The sequence below is a fragment of the Anabrus simplex genome, chromosome 1 (genome assembly GCF_040414725.1).
Source record: "Anabrus simplex isolate iqAnaSimp1 chromosome 1, ASM4041472v1, whole genome shotgun sequence".
Taxonomy (NCBI): Eukaryota; Metazoa; Arthropoda; class Insecta; order Orthoptera; family Tettigoniidae; genus Anabrus; species Anabrus simplex.
Genome location: NC_090265.1, coordinates 1,445,429,258 through 1,445,445,001, shown reverse-complemented (window position 1 = coordinate 1,445,445,001; position 15,744 = coordinate 1,445,429,258). Strand labels below are relative to the sequence as shown.

The 15,744-nt window shown below is 38.7% G+C and overlaps 1 protein-coding gene across 3 annotated transcripts in view; it reads right to left on the bottom strand.

Annotated features, from left to right (window-relative positions):
• The window catches only part of l(2)09851 (WD repeat-containing protein 1 l(2)09851), a 194,839-nt gene that overhangs the window by 22,409 nt on the left and 156,686 nt on the right, over positions 1-15,744 (bottom strand). For all 3 annotated transcript variants that reach the window (XM_067137931.2, XM_067137928.2, XM_067137930.2), the window contains one exon: positions 11,091-11,258. In XM_067137931.2, coding sequence (XP_066994032.2) covers positions 11,091-11,258 — 168 coding nt within the window. The remainder of the gene's footprint in view (positions 1-11,090; positions 11,259-15,744) is intronic.

Sequence of the window (15,744 nt, the reverse complement as noted above, 5' to 3'; positions counted from 1 at the left end):
AATTCCTTCCTTGCAGTTCTGTTTACTGGCATCCTCTTCATGTGACCAAACCACTTCAGTCTTGATATCTGAATCTTATTTAGGAGAGAATTGTCTATTCCTACTTCTCTAATTTTCTCATTCCTAATCTTGTCTTTCCTGGTTTTCTGGATCATAGTGCGTAGGAATTTCATTTCAGCTGCCTGAAGTTTGGAATTATCTCTATTGGTCAGTGTTGTGGTTTCGAGACTGTATGTAAGAATTGGTGTATAATAGGACTTGTACATTGTCATTTTTGTTTTCATGGGTATTTGCTCATCCCACAGCAGGTGTCTTACCTGGTGGTAGAATTGTGTTGCCTTATTGATTCGATTGTTCACCTCATGTTTTGCTAGGTTGTCATTTGATATAACGCTACCCAAGTATTTGAAAACTGGAACGCTGTCCAGTTGAGCTTCATTTAGCATGACTATTGGTTCTGCTCCTTCCCCATACACTTTCATCACCACCGTCTTGGTCTTGCTGATGTTTAAACCATATTTCTTAAACTCCTCATTCCAGCTTTGTATTCTCTCTCCCAATTCATCTTCTGAGTCACTCCAGATCGCAACATCATCTGCAAATGTGAAGGCTTTGATATCTCCATGTTCTTTCCTTTTAATAGATTTCATTACTACATCCATTACAATAATAAATAGAAGTGGTGACAATGAGCTGCCCTGCTGCACTCCTCTCTTTGTTTCAAACCAGTCCGACAAACCACATCCTACTTGAATACAGCTTCTGTTCCCACTATACAACATTTTCACTTTGTCTATGAGGCTATCTCGCACTTGGAGTTTTTTCATGCATTGCCAAATTCTTTCCCTTGGTACACTATCGTATGCTTTCTCAATGTCCAAAAATATTAGGAATAAAGGCTTATTCTCCCAGTATTTTTCCATTAGCATCCTAATTGCAAATATAAGGTCTGTAGTTGACCTTCCTGGTCTGAAACCATACTGCTCTTCTTCCAAAATTGGTTCAACAATATCTCTGATTCTGGTCTCTATTATTTTTTCCAATATTTTCAGGACATGAGACAGTAGTGTGATACCACGGTAATTAGTACATTTTCGTCGGCTTCCTTTCTTGAACAGAGGTACAATGATGCCCATCTTCCAATCCTAAGGAATAGTATTTTCCTCCCACATCTTGTTGAGCAGTCTATAGAGCCATTGGATTCCTGGAACTCCCGCTGCTTTCAGCATATCTGCACTTAGTTCATCTACACCCACTGCCTTTCCTTTCTTCATGCTCTTGAGCGCATTTTCAACCTCAAGCCATGTAATTGGTGGTTCAGTTGTGGTTCCTCGACTTGGCTCTCCTCTATCCGTTGTTATGTTTTCTGTATCTCCATTCAGCAGCTTTTCGAAATAGATCTTGAGTTCTTGTTTAATTTCTCCCTCTTCTTGTGCCAGAGTTCCATCATCACGTTCTATTGCTTTTATGGTCTCTTGATCCCTTCGCTTGTTTTTCACTACTCTGTATAGCAATTTCATATTTCCTCTACTGTCCTCTTCCAGTTTGTCTGCAAACTCATTCCATTTCTTCTCTTTTTCTTCCCTTACAATGTTCTTTACAGCAAGTTTCTTGTTCCTGTATACTCCTTGAGGTCTTTGTATTTCTTGTTCATTTCGTTCTTGTCCCTGTTTTTGTTTCTCCTTGTCCAGTGCCTTCTTTATTTGGTTTCTTTCTTTCACCGCTGTTTTCACTCTATCATTCCACCATGGTGTCTCCTTTTTTCTTTTGATAGAACTTGTAACTCCACATAGGTTTTTGGCTTCTCCCACAAAGGTGTCTTTGAAGGCCTTCCATTCTTCATTAACGCTGGTTACTTCACACTTCGGCAAACTCTGTTGAATCCTTAGTTTGTATTCTTCCTTTATTTGGACTTCTTGCAACTTCCAAGTTTTAATCCTTTGTTTTTTCGTAATAAGTTTCTGCGTTTCATTTGTCTTATGTTTGAAGTCTACTACCAACAATCTGTGGTCGCTGTCCATGCTTTCACTAGGGATGACCTTTACATCTGTGATGTACCTGCCACCATCTTTATTTGTGATTACGTAGTCAATCAATGTTCTATACTGGCCATCCCAACTGTACCTTGTTATTCTGTGACTGTCTCTTTTTTTGAAGAATGTATTTTTGATTATAAGATCATTTCTTCTGCACAGATCTAATAGTTGTTCTCCTTCTGGGTTCCTTTGTCCAAATCCATGTGGACCAATGATGTTCTCGTACCCAAGTCTGTCTACCCCAACTTGCGCATTTAGATCTCCAATAATAATAACATTTTCCTCATTAACTGTATCTTCCAGGTCTTGCCGAAATTTCTCTTTGTCTTCCTCACTGCAGCCTGTCTGTGGGGCATACACTTGTATGATGGTGTACTTAGTGTTCTCCAGTTTCATGGACATTTTAATGATTCTATCACTTTTGCAGGTAACTTCAGCTGTAGCATCAGTCCTTTCGTTAATTAAGAATCCAACACCATTTTTCGCTACCTTCTCCTCTCCACTCCATATAATTTATAACCTCCACGAAGTGTCTTACTTCCAATCCCTTTCCATTTGGTCTCACTTAATCCCAATATTGATATTTTTCTTCTATCCATCATGTCTAGGAGTTCTTCTAACTTTCCAGTTAATGATAGAATGTTCATAGTTCCAATTAGGTATTTGGGTCTCTTTTTTATTTGGGGTTTCCTTTCAGAACATTGTATATCATCAGCCTTACGGTCATCATACTTTACAATTGTCTGAGAGGACATGTCAGTCCGGTCTATAATATTCTTTCCGAGGCTCTTTTTCTTATTGAAAGCAACTATACTCAATACTCTCCTGCTGACATGCTAGGCCTAACGCATAAGAGGATTTTCTTTCAGGGTTTACTCCCTTAGCCTTTGAGGATGCCTTCCTCGTCCTACAAGGCAGTAGGTTCCATCTGTACACCCCAGAAGGATGGGTTGCCTCTTCCGCCATCTCCGCCGTACTGAAGTCCATCTTCTCCGCCATAAATGCCGTTGAGGTCTTCACCCTTAACCCAGGGCAAGGGCCCTCCATATTTATGACCCCTGGAGAGAGGGTGTCCCAGTATTTTAAAACTAGTATGTGATACCTTATTAAAATGGATCCTTCATTTCGAAAGTATTGATATGTGATACCTCATATGTTTGTTTTATCATGTATAAAATGGAGTTTACATTTCTAAACAGTAGTACTGTGGGTTGTTACCATCTGTAATACATATGTAATATTACGATCTGACATAGCAGCCAACTGAAAATGTTTAACGTATAATCTAATGGAATGGGACCAATTCCTCTTTTTACTGTTTGTTTTTCACTTTCAACTGGTGGAGTGCATAACATATGCGTGTTGTGTTAGATTGATATTATTGTTGAATTTGTTGCAATTTGTAAACTGCTGCTTTTGGTGAAGTATCTTAGTCTATGGATGTCATTAGGAAATTGTTAATGTGTTGTTGCTGGTTGAATGGTGACTGTTGCAAAATGAAGCTCGTTCGAGGTACCGTGCGTCTTGATGGAATTTAAATTTGCACTTTATGGTAATGGCATGAAGGCTTCTGTGTGTTGTAGATTAATTATCTGCAAGCAGAAAGTTGGTGTATAATAAAGGTGTAGAAGGTAAGTTATATGTTGTGTTACTTACGTTGAATGTTGAGACTGTATGCTTTGCGTGGCTGCCTGTCGAGATCTGTTGCGTGTTATCCTGGGACTGTAGTTAGTGGCGGCGGAGGGGAGGTTTGGAGGGATGGGTGGAGCGTTTGTGACAGAAGCGGGGTTGGAGGAGGGGAGATCTTTGAGCGGTTCATTTGTATGCGTAGGTTGTTGTTTGTTGATTCTTTTTAAATAATTATGTTTTAGGAGGGGAATGACTGTGTTAAAAAGAACATTATTTTTGTCAGTATTTTCATTTAAGTTGAAGTTTGGGTTTGTGTATTGGTCTAGGTTTATGTAAAATTCTTCTAGTATACTGAGCAAGGGACTTTTTGGATTGGTGTTGAGAATTTCCATGTCATTATTGATACTTGTATTTATGTTCATTGTATCGTATTGAAAAACTTCTCCCGGTAAGTCCTACATAGCTGGCTCTGCAGTCATTACATTTCAGGCGGTAGACTCCTGAATGGTTGTATTTATTTATGTTGTTGACTGATTTGGAGTTATATAGTATGTTGGTATTATTACGTGTGGTTTTGTAGGCTATTTTTAAGCCTTGTTTTTTAAAGATGTTCGTTATAGACTGTATATGGTTGTTGTTGTTGTTGTTGTAGGTGAAAGTTGCATAATCTTTTTTGTCTTTGATGGTTCTAGTTAATTTAGTTTTTGATTCGTTTTTTATTTTGCTGATGATCTGGTTTATCATTTCTCTTTTATATCCGTTCTGTTTGGCTATTTCGTGAATTAGGTTCAATTCTTTGTTTAGATCTTTTTTCGTGAGTGGAATGTTGTATGCTCTGTATATCATGCTATAATATGCGGCTTTCTTGTGAGTATGTGGGTGGGTGGAATCTATTTTTATTGTGTTCGATGTGTGGGTAGGTTTCCTGTATATGCTGAACCTAATTTTACATCAACTGACTAAGATTTAGGCATATTGAAAGTGGATAAGAACCATGCTCAACATATTGGAGAACTGTTACATTCATTCAGAACAGTACTTTAACCCTAACCATATTATTAATGAAATAATTGAAAAACCTAATTCTGTTTTATATAATCATTCCTATACACGAAAAGTATAAATGGAAAAAAAGACATGTAAAGTCCGCCAATCAGTTCAAAACTGCCTACATGCCCACCACCCGCCCCTCCTCATACATCCCTCCTCCAACCCCTGCCATCATAAGCTATACTTCTGCTCCCTCTCAACAATCAATCTGATGTTGGTGTCTGTACCAAGTGCACACAATTTACGAGGAACATAGGGGTGAGTCTCATATAGCTGTATATTAATCTTGATCTTCTAGCTTCCCTTCTTTTCTCAATAATTTACTTCAAATATTTTCTTTTCATACATTCACTTCAAATCAAATTAAACAATACATCACTACATCTGATGAAAAGGAATATTTATTAAAGTTCCCCTTGAAGCTACATACAAACCATTACCCATATTATTATAAGGTTCAAAGAACTTGACAGAACAGCCGCCAAGCTCAGAACCAGAAATAATATGCTGCAGAAACTGTGTGGCACAACATGGGAGTCAACAGCTTCTACACTTTGGACTTCTGCCCTTGGACTAGTTTATCCCATGGCTGAATATTGTGCACCAATCTGGTTAAACAGCGCTCATGTTAAGCTTGTTGATACTCAGCTCAACCAAACCATGTGTTTAATATCAGGGACAATCAGATGTACTCCAACATACTGGCTGCCATCATTAAGTCTCATACCACCTCCATCCGTGAGAAGAGAACAAGGACTTATCAAGGTGTACAATAATATATGCAACAATTATTCTCTTCCTGTACATCTGTTATTAATAGGAACATACTTCGCTCTCGCCACCCTCCATTGAATACTGCAAGGAAGCTTGCTGAAAGTAATTTCAATATGAATGACAGCTGGAAGCAATTATGGAAGACCTCTGCAACATCAGAACAGCAAACTATGCCATGCATCACAACTAAGCCACCAGGTTTTGAGCTCACCAGAAAAATTTGGTGTACTCTAAACCAAATCCGAATTAACTGTGGCAGACGTGCAGACTCCCTTTATAAATGGAAGAAAATTCCATCTCCAGAGTGTAGTTGTGGTGCTGAGAATATTATCCAAGAATGCCCACTAACAGCCTTCTCAGGAGATCCAGTCGAGTTCCTGATGGCTACTCAAAATGGTGTTAATTATATAAGAGATACCAATCTGACATTGTGACTTAATGTGTTCAGACGTGTAAATAGGTTTAAAATACTTTTATTGTGATGTGATTTTTTTTTTTATTGGCTTCACGTCGCACCGACACAGATAGGTCTTATGGCGACTATGGGACAGGAAAGAGCTAGGACTGGGAAGGAAGTCGCCGTGGCCTTAATTAAGGTACAGCCCCAGCATTTGCCTGGTGTGAAAATGGGAAACCACGGAAATGTTGTGATTGTAAACCATACGATAAATAAATAATATTGAACAAAATATAATTTATAAATGAAGAGGCTCATCTATGCAGATGGGGAATGCCAACTCCCAGATACTCAGGAACGTCTGGTTGCCGTAAGAGCGACGACACAGTTCGGCACCAACCGCAGCAGTTTTGATGTGTCATTTGGTTTCAATTTTGGATGTGTTGCCAGACTTCATCAATGTTTTAAATCTGGATTGTAAATAAAGAGACATACCAGATTGTTTACTTTATTATTGGTTGTATGTGAGCATATATTTTCCAACTGGAACGTGGCTGAAGATTACCCAATGTATGTGGGGTCGAAACTAGTCCCAGTTATATAGGACATTATACAACCTAATGGTATCGAATAGGTGGACCCTTCTCTACCCTTTGATAGGTAACTCATAGCTGCCAATAGTGCAATGTTTAGGGATAGGAAAACTGCCAGACTGCTTTCAAGGTCAGTTTCCCATGTGTTGTGCTCAGCTTTCACCTCGTATAACGTACTCGTGCAATGAAAACTGATTGTTGTTATTCAAATTTTTCACCTCGGATTTATGGGAATGTTGAACTATCAAGACCCAAAATACCGAGATTCCATTGTATTAATATAGAGTATTGACAAAAACTGGAATCAACCCATCTCCAGTTTACAAAAATACTGATGTGCCAGAATTTTGTCTCACAGGAGTTCTTTTACATGCCAGTACATCTACCGAAATGAGTCCTGCATATCTGAGTACCTCCGAATACCACCGGACTGAGCTGGAATCGAACCTGCCAACTTAGGATTCTGAAGGTCAGTGTTTCTTCAATCCGAGCCACTCCACCTGGCGGATGCAATTCCTCCTCCTCCTCTGTATTATTCCAGTCTACCGGTCTCCTGGATTATGCTACTTCTATAACCTTCCTAACATAACAGCATGCAGCGGCATATTACTGATCATGCTGTTCAACCTGATGACATCCGACATCATTAACGTACTGGGGACCGAAAGGGTCAAACTAATTATGTACACAGACGACATGACGCTGATATCCAGGGATCCCACGTATATACAGACTGCATTCAATAACCTCAGAGCATGGGCAGATAAGAACTCGCTAACCATCAACGTGCCAGGACAAAAGTTACGAAATTTAGAAGGGGAGGAAAACTGGCAACATGACGTTTTCCGTAACGGAAATGAACAACTCGAGATCGTGTCATCATTTAAATACCTGGGTATCACACTGCAGACCACAGGCTCAACCTTCACACTGCATGTAAAGGAAAAAGCAGCGGCAGCAACCAAAGCAATGTACGAGATCCCCAAGCCGCAGAACCTCTCAGTGAACACTGCAATGGCACTATTCAAGCTTAAAGTGGCCCCGGTAGTTACGTATGGGATACAATTGATAGGGCACAAATTAACTGTTTCAAACATGAAAAGAATTGAGAATATAAAGGCCAGGTACTTGGAACGGATCCTACAGATCTCAAAATTTACAGAGAATCGAATGGCGTACATAATGGCAGACGAAACGTTCTTTCTGGAAGACATCAAACAAACATTCGAGCTACCAGACACCGCCACATCGACTGCCGTCCTTGAAGAAAGGAGACAGACAGCCCAGCAGATACCTGAAGGTTTCTACGAAACGGAAGTAATGAAGAACAGTGAATGGAAGAGCCCAAACTACAAACTACGCCATGTATACACACGCTTCGGTGTCCACGGATTCCACGGGAAAATATGCCTAACCAACAGATTTCATGCCCCAAACGAAGAATGTATTTGCCGTCCCTGTAGAATGACCTGTCCTAGGTACCACCTGATGAACTGTACTGAACAAACACAACACATCGGCACACTTGCCAAGGACTGGTAAAAAAAAAAAAAAAAAAAGTAATGTACCAAAAGAAAATAATGACAAACTGCAACCTTTAACACATATGTACACATTGTGTTTAATTTCAATAAATTCAATATTACTGATCAGAAATTCTGTTTGTCTACCCCTTAGTCCCGTTTCCTGATATGAGGTCGAGGATGATGCGAGATGAATTTATACGGCATGTTTTTATAGCTGGATTCCTTTCCCGATGCCAACCTCACTTGAGGAGCTAATGAAGATGAAATGAAAAACGGTAAATGAAATCGGCAATTAAACTCGTGTCTGCGTCCGGAGGTGGTGCAGCTCTTTTCAGGTATACCCCCAATGGAGGTGAGCTGCATGTACCATTTTAACCACATACCAGCTCTTCTGCCATTCTTAAATTTCTGGCAGTACCAGAAATTGAACCCGGGCGCCTGACGACAGCAGCTAATAGTGCTAACCATTACACTATAAAGGCGGGCAAATTGGGTGAGGATGTAGAGGGGAATCAACTGTGGCCTAGGAATTGGAACTGTCCCGGCATCTGCCTGGAAGTGAAAATGGGAAATCGCAGACCAGGACAGCTGATGGTGGGGCTCAAACCCATGCGTCTCTTGAATGTACAGCTTGGCTCCATAGCTGCAGTGCATAAAGTCGCGCGGCCACTCCGCTTGGTTATTACTGAATAAAACTTTATTTTCAGAAAATTTTGCTAGAATTATCCCAAGTCTGTGCTGTCAAGGTCCGAGTTATCAAGTGTTTACTGTATAAAAAATGACTCATCAGTCAGCTCTAACAAAAATGATGTTCAGTACTGTACCAGGAAGGCATAGGCACTGGCACATATAAATTACAAATTTTATTTTCTAGCATACAATTCAGTTCCGATACATGAACAGCTGTGTGAGAGAATGTTTTTGTACCTACTGCACGACACAAGCGAGAACGCAAGTCAAGCAAGATCAAGTGACGTCACCGCCGCATGCAGCTTACTTCCCATACAGAAGTTTCTTGGCTATTTTCATGAACTTTTTAATGCCTGGGCCGATTAACACGAGACCAACGCTGAATTATAGCTGATGTTCTGGAAACAAAACCCTGCAAATTTGAAATCAATCCATCCAGTGGTTTCCGAGATATGACAATTTAAAATTTGAGAGAAATACTCGCCCCTTTTTCACCTGATTCCAAGCGCTGCCCGCCTGACGTGTATATATAGGCCACTGGGCCAAGGCCATAGCCAGTGCAGTCCCGGGTACAGAGTTATGTGTGCACAATGTGTGTAGAAAGTATGCTCCGTCGCGATTCGCGTGGACATAATAGTGGCTATACTCAAACGCTGTTGTAATAGTAAAAGGACGTTGTACCGTATGTGAAGTTTCCGTCGCGCCGCGACGACTGTAAGATTCTAGAGGGTTTTCAAGGTGAATTAGCGTGATGTAATACTTGCAAATTTATTGATGATGATGATTGTTGTTTTAAGGGGCCTAACATCGAAGGTCATCGGCCCCTGCAAATTTATTATAAAGGTGAAGCTATAATAGGAAGTAATAATTGAAGTGTCTAATATTTCACTGACTAAAATATGACACCATGAACTGTACTAGTTCCACATAATTCTAAACTGTGCTAATATCATAAATCATAGCGTGTGGTAAACTGAAATCGTAATTTAAAACCACTTCTAAGACATATTTCCCTTACAGTGAACTGTGTGAGACTGTATTTATTCAACATTCGTCCCATAACATGGTAAAAATTAACTATTTTCATTGAACACTGTCTCGATCTTTCGGTCACTACGGTGAGAAATCCAATGAACATTAAGGACATTTTTTAATAATATTAAATAGTACGGACTAGTGTGGTGTGAATACAACCATAAAACCGCCTTAACCTGTTAATAATATTTGTTCAGAGATTGTGATAGATACTGTGATAGATCACGTTTTCAAGTGCTTATGAACTGTGTATATAAAAACTGTTTTTTCTGCAGCATGGACTGTGAATGCTAATTTAACGCCGTAAAATCAGTGTAAAAATAGAACTGTGCATTACGACGGTGTGTGAAATTAACATCCGTAATATTTTCAATAGTGCCAATTGAACTTTCTGTGTTCCGACATTACTCCCACGAACAACGGAAATTTTGGCAAAAGTGCTACGAGATCCTGCTACATCAAACGTCGCTTCCAACGAGGGATTTACATGGTTTCTTCAGTTACAGTACCCATCGAGGGACGTCGACGAGGGAGATTGACGTGGTATCTTCACTGAACATTGCCGGTGCTGAGTTCAAGTCTTTGTCCGCACTCCGCAGAATGTTCCAGACACCGTACAGCTCAACTCCAACATTAGTAAGCAGATCTTCTAGTAATCTGAGTGAGTAATCACAACTGACTGACTTTTTACTAAGCACTTTGTTCAGTACAGTGTTCTTACAAGTGCTGCATGTGGATGTTAATTCATAATTTCATCGTCAGTTAAAAATTAATATTTTGCTGTAAATTCCTTTCTAAGTCATTAATTAATTGAAGTGCTTTATTCATTTCATTTTTTCAATTTAAACAAACTGAAAGACATACTGCAAGAGTTCAAATATTTAATTTATCAAACCTTCCATGACAAGTGTGTGTTTATTTTGTGTTTCAAAATTTAGAAATTATCACCATAAATGATGAACTGACAATTTCCAAGGTGCTAAGTAATACGTGTGTGGTTTAACATTTAGAAAGACTGTAGGCTATTCATGATCTATAGAATAACAATAATTATTTTTTAAATTCTCAAGCGAACAGATGTCAAGAAAATCATAACATAAATCTTTTCTTTTTCATTTTGGCACATATTAACTACCAAGTTGAGTTGCAAGTGCAGGGTGATATATCTGTGGCTATTATTAATAAATTTTATAGAAAAAAAGAATTACCATCTATTATTCGCCCTGCGATACTATCCGTCTCTGTACCTGCTCCAAAAAACACTGGACACTACCTGAGATCCTTTCCATGCTCAAACCCCACAATCATTTTCCGGTACAGTACATATGAGTAAGGAATGACATCTGGTTTTAGGATTTACCTCCATATCATCTTGACAGGCTTCCAAGTCCCTCTCCAAGGAGAGATCCCATAGAGCAATTTGATTATCATCTCCTCCCGACGCAAACACTGTAGCATCTGTTGGATGCCACTCAACTGTTGTTACAGGTGCCATGTGATGTTTGAATGTTGCCACTGCTGAGCCAGTCTGTTAAGGAAATAACAACATGCACATGATAAGAAAATAATCATATAAAAGTGGTAAGAAGATAATTTGTAGGAAGTAATGAAATCTGAATTATGACGACTAACTTAAAATCGAATTTTCAAGGATTAAGCATACTATTAAAATACTACAATTTATTACACAATAAATCGCCAGTCTCTATCAATGGTAAGTATAAGGATTTAGAAATACAAGGTCATACAATTATCTGATGATTGGGTGATCATGAGAACTGTGTCAACAAATAAGCCTATAACTGTGAGGTCTTTCAGTCTGTCGAAACTACAGCAGGATAAGAAATATCTTTTTCAGGTATAATCTGTTATTAAATGTTTTCTTTTTTCAGGCACTGTCTAATTTCATTTATCCTCCATTCATTACAAAAGACCAAAATATCTCACAGTTATAGATTAACTAAGTGAAAACTGAAAAGAAATAGCTTCCATTTAAAAAAAAAAAAAGCCTTCGCTCAAGCCAGCCGAGGGGTGGGAGACACTGGCCTCTAGTTTCACACCAGTCAGTGAGTGTCCTTTGAACAGTGACGAACAATATGTGTCTAATACTAGTTTCAGTCTCTGAGAATACAACATGGCAAACAGTAGGCCTAGTTATTCTATTCTGCAATAAGTATTTATTTACAATACAAATCTCCAAACTAAATCACCTCATGCTGTTGGGACAATATTTCATGAGAAATCCCCAGGTGTTCGAGATCTAAGTCAATATGAGATTCATAAATTAGTACGTAAATACATTTTGTGCAATGGGATGAATTTGCAATAAAAGCAAAGACGATTACAAACAGTGCTCAAAGAAGAAAATCTTGATGATGTGCACATCACATACTAATTGTCCTTTTAAAAAAATCTCTTTGCTGCCTTTCTCAGCAAACAATGTACAATGTTACTAGGGCTAAAGCCCTATTAAGATGCTGAGGTGCTTGAACGTAAACCAGGTAATTCTGTAGGTAGGATTAGGTCTCGTTATTAAATTTTGAATCAAGTGCATGATGGACAAATTGGATGTCATTATGAATCATTAGACCAAGCACCAGAAGTTGGTTTATGTGTAAATTCAAACAAACATAATTTTGCTAAATCTGGTATTCCTGGTGTTGCAGGATAATACCAAAACCAATAATCACCAGGCGAGTTGGCCGTGCGGTAAGGGTTGCACAGCTGTGAGCTTGCATCCGGGAGACAGTGGGTTCGAATCCCACTGTCGGCAGCACTGAAGATGGTTTTCTGTGGTTTCCCATTTTCACACCAGGTAAATGCTGGGGCTGTACCTTAATTAAGGCCACGGCCGCTTTCTTTCCACTCCTAGGCCTTTCCTGTCCCATCGTCGCCATAAGACCTATCTGTGTCGGTGCAACGTAAAGAAAAAAACAACAATAAACAAACCAATAATTCCTTACTGTTGAGTATCTGCTGACCTCAGTCGGGATTCAGACCCAAGTCTCCTAATGTTTGGGCAGGTGCGCCAAGTTCTTGAACCACCGCGAGCCACGCCACAATTCTGGCATATTAATCAAAGATGGAGAAACTGTAGAAGCGGAGCTACTCACTGAAGTCATTTCTATAACCCCTTACTGATTTGAGGAATTTCATCTGATTTCAGCCAAATAAATACAAATGTTATGAATTATTATAGTCTACACAATGCAATGAACATAATTTCTTTATGGATCTTTCATGTTATGTTCTGACAGCTTATAAATATCATTTTTGTCCCGCATTGGCATCAACTCAACTAAGGTTAGGTTGAAAGAAGTACCCCACCTTCCAATACATTTGTTTTTACTGCTGGTGTATGTAATTATAAAACATATTCCAGCTTAAAATCTAGTTACATTATTTAAAAAAAGTACAGATTTCGTTTTTAATGTGGAACAAAAAAGCAAAGCAAAGTCACCTCCGTACAGGCCATGAAGGCCCTTGGAGGAGTGGAAGGTAAAGGCTTCCACCATTGTTAACCGCGGCAGGTGATGGGGTAGAGTGGTTAGCTGTACACCCGGCTGCCTTGGCACCCAGGAATTAACCTGGTACTCATTTTTGGTGTAGGCTCAGTGAACCTCAGGGTCATATGCACTTCCGGAAGTGGAAATCTCATTTCTTAAATTTTATGACTTCCTGACGGGGATGGAAAATTCTAAATTCCCATAGAGATATTAGAAATGGCACTTGAGTTTATATATCCCCGAATTTAAAAATCTATTATTACTCACAGCACTGTGGTGATTAAATATTAAACATTGGTTATTATTACTGGTACAAAATGCAATATTGAAACTAAGACTCTTGAAGATGTTAGTGATTTGATAAATATTTCTGTTATTATAGGTGAAGGTGGCAAGGTTTTTCTTTTTATGCTCTCTTTTTAGCTGCGTTTGAGGTTTACTTTTTATTTTGTTTATTAATCTATCAATGTAGCTTTTTGTATAAACATTACTTAACGCCATTTCATAAATAAGGCTATTTCTTTCTGAAAATCATTCTTAGACAAGGGGATATTATAGGCTCTATTCAACATGCTCACAAAAGAACTTTTATGTGCTTCAGGGTGATGCGTATCTTCCCGTACAGTATTTATGGTTAGACTTGGTTATCTGAAAATCAAAAAGGATAGGTTTTCTTCTTTTCTTTCGATAGTTAGATCCAGAAAACTAAGTTTATTATTATTATTCTGTCTAAACTATTGGTTTGGTCTATTAATTAGAACTACTGTTGATTTGTTCATCTACAGTAACAAAAGTGTCATCAACAAACCTTATCCAGACTATAATACCATTTTCATTGTTTAGAATTTTGTGTTTCTCTAAATAATCCATGTAAATTTCAGCTAAGATGCCCGATGCCCAGGCTCCCGTCGGCATACCTTCTTGTAGGTACACTGTGTCACTGAAAGAAAAATAATTGTTGTTGAGGGTGAATTCCAAAAGTAGCATGAATTCTTCAATTTCATGGTTACTAAGTTGTTCTTGATTATGTGAAGTGTCTCTCTTGTTGAGATACTGGAATACATATCTATTTTCTTTTGCTAGTTGCTTTACGTCGCACCGACACAGATAACCGGAATACGTATTGATAATGTCAAATGAATTCAAAGTGAAAAATGGATTCAATTTTATGTTCTTAGTAGTTTTGCAAAATTCAATTGAATTTCTAATTGTAGTTTCCTTTGATAGGTGTAGTGCTTTTTTAAGAAACTGTGAATAAATTTAGAGGATTTATAAATAGGACTATTCTTGAAATTGTTAATTGGTCTTATGGGTGTGTCAGGTTTGTGTATTTTGGGTAAAGCTTTTGATAAAGGTAGCCTTGGGTTCATACTAATTAAACCAGAAATTCCATTATAATTAAGGATGAAATGAATGTTCTTAAGTAACTGTTTCTATTTTCTTTGGATAGAGTTGGTAGGGTCCTTTTAATTTTAGTAAAGGTGTTACTTGAAAAGAATGCTTCGGTTTATTCTAGGTATTCTTCCTTCTACATGATGACGGACACATTACCTTTATCGGCCTTTGTAATTATAAGGTCATCATCATTTATTTTTTGTTTTAAACTTTTGAGGTCTTCGAAGGAAAATGGGTCATATTAACTATCTGATCTTTAAATAGTTCTGGGAAGTTTCTTTTTAACTTCATATTTAATATCAGTTTGCTTATTTACTTGGAGTTGAGCTATTACTTGTTCCACTTCAGCAATGGTAGTTATATATTGCTTCTGATGATATGAACTAGACCAATTATGTTTGGGTGTTATACTAATAAGCTGTGTTTTCTTGTCCTCAAAATACACTGCCGGGGAAAAAAAAAAGTACACTCTCTCAGAGTTTTCCAATTCACTCAAGATTCATCACTGAAACAGTGCATATGGAGTACATTTACAGATCAATAGCTCAAGCTGTATTGAGGTACCAGGTGTTGATCCAGGCTGAAACACCCATAATAGTACGTGGTGTATCCTCCATGGGCGGTAATAAAGGCGCTGATTCTGGCATCCATTCTATCAAACAGATGGCAAATACTGTCTTGGGCATTATTTCATGCCTGTTCAACCTGTTCACGTAGTTTGGATTGATGAGTCTCACATGTCAGTTGTCCCATTATATCCCACACGTGCTCGATGGGAGACGAGTTCAGAGATCATGCTGGCCAGGGAAGTTGCTGCACGTCTTGCAGAACACGTTGAGTATCACGTGCAATGTGTGGGCGAGCATTATCCTGTTGAAACAACACACAACTTTCCTGTTGCAAGAATGACAAGAGAACGGGTCTTACAACATTCTGAACGTACCGAGCGCTGGTCAGCGTTCCCTCCACAAAAACCAAAGGTGAACGAGAGTTTTAGCTCATCGCACCCAGACCATAAGGCCTGGGGGGGGGCCAGTGTGTCTTGGACGAATGCACTCTACGAGACAGTGCTCGCCAGGTCTACGACATACGTGCAAATGACCATCACTTGCG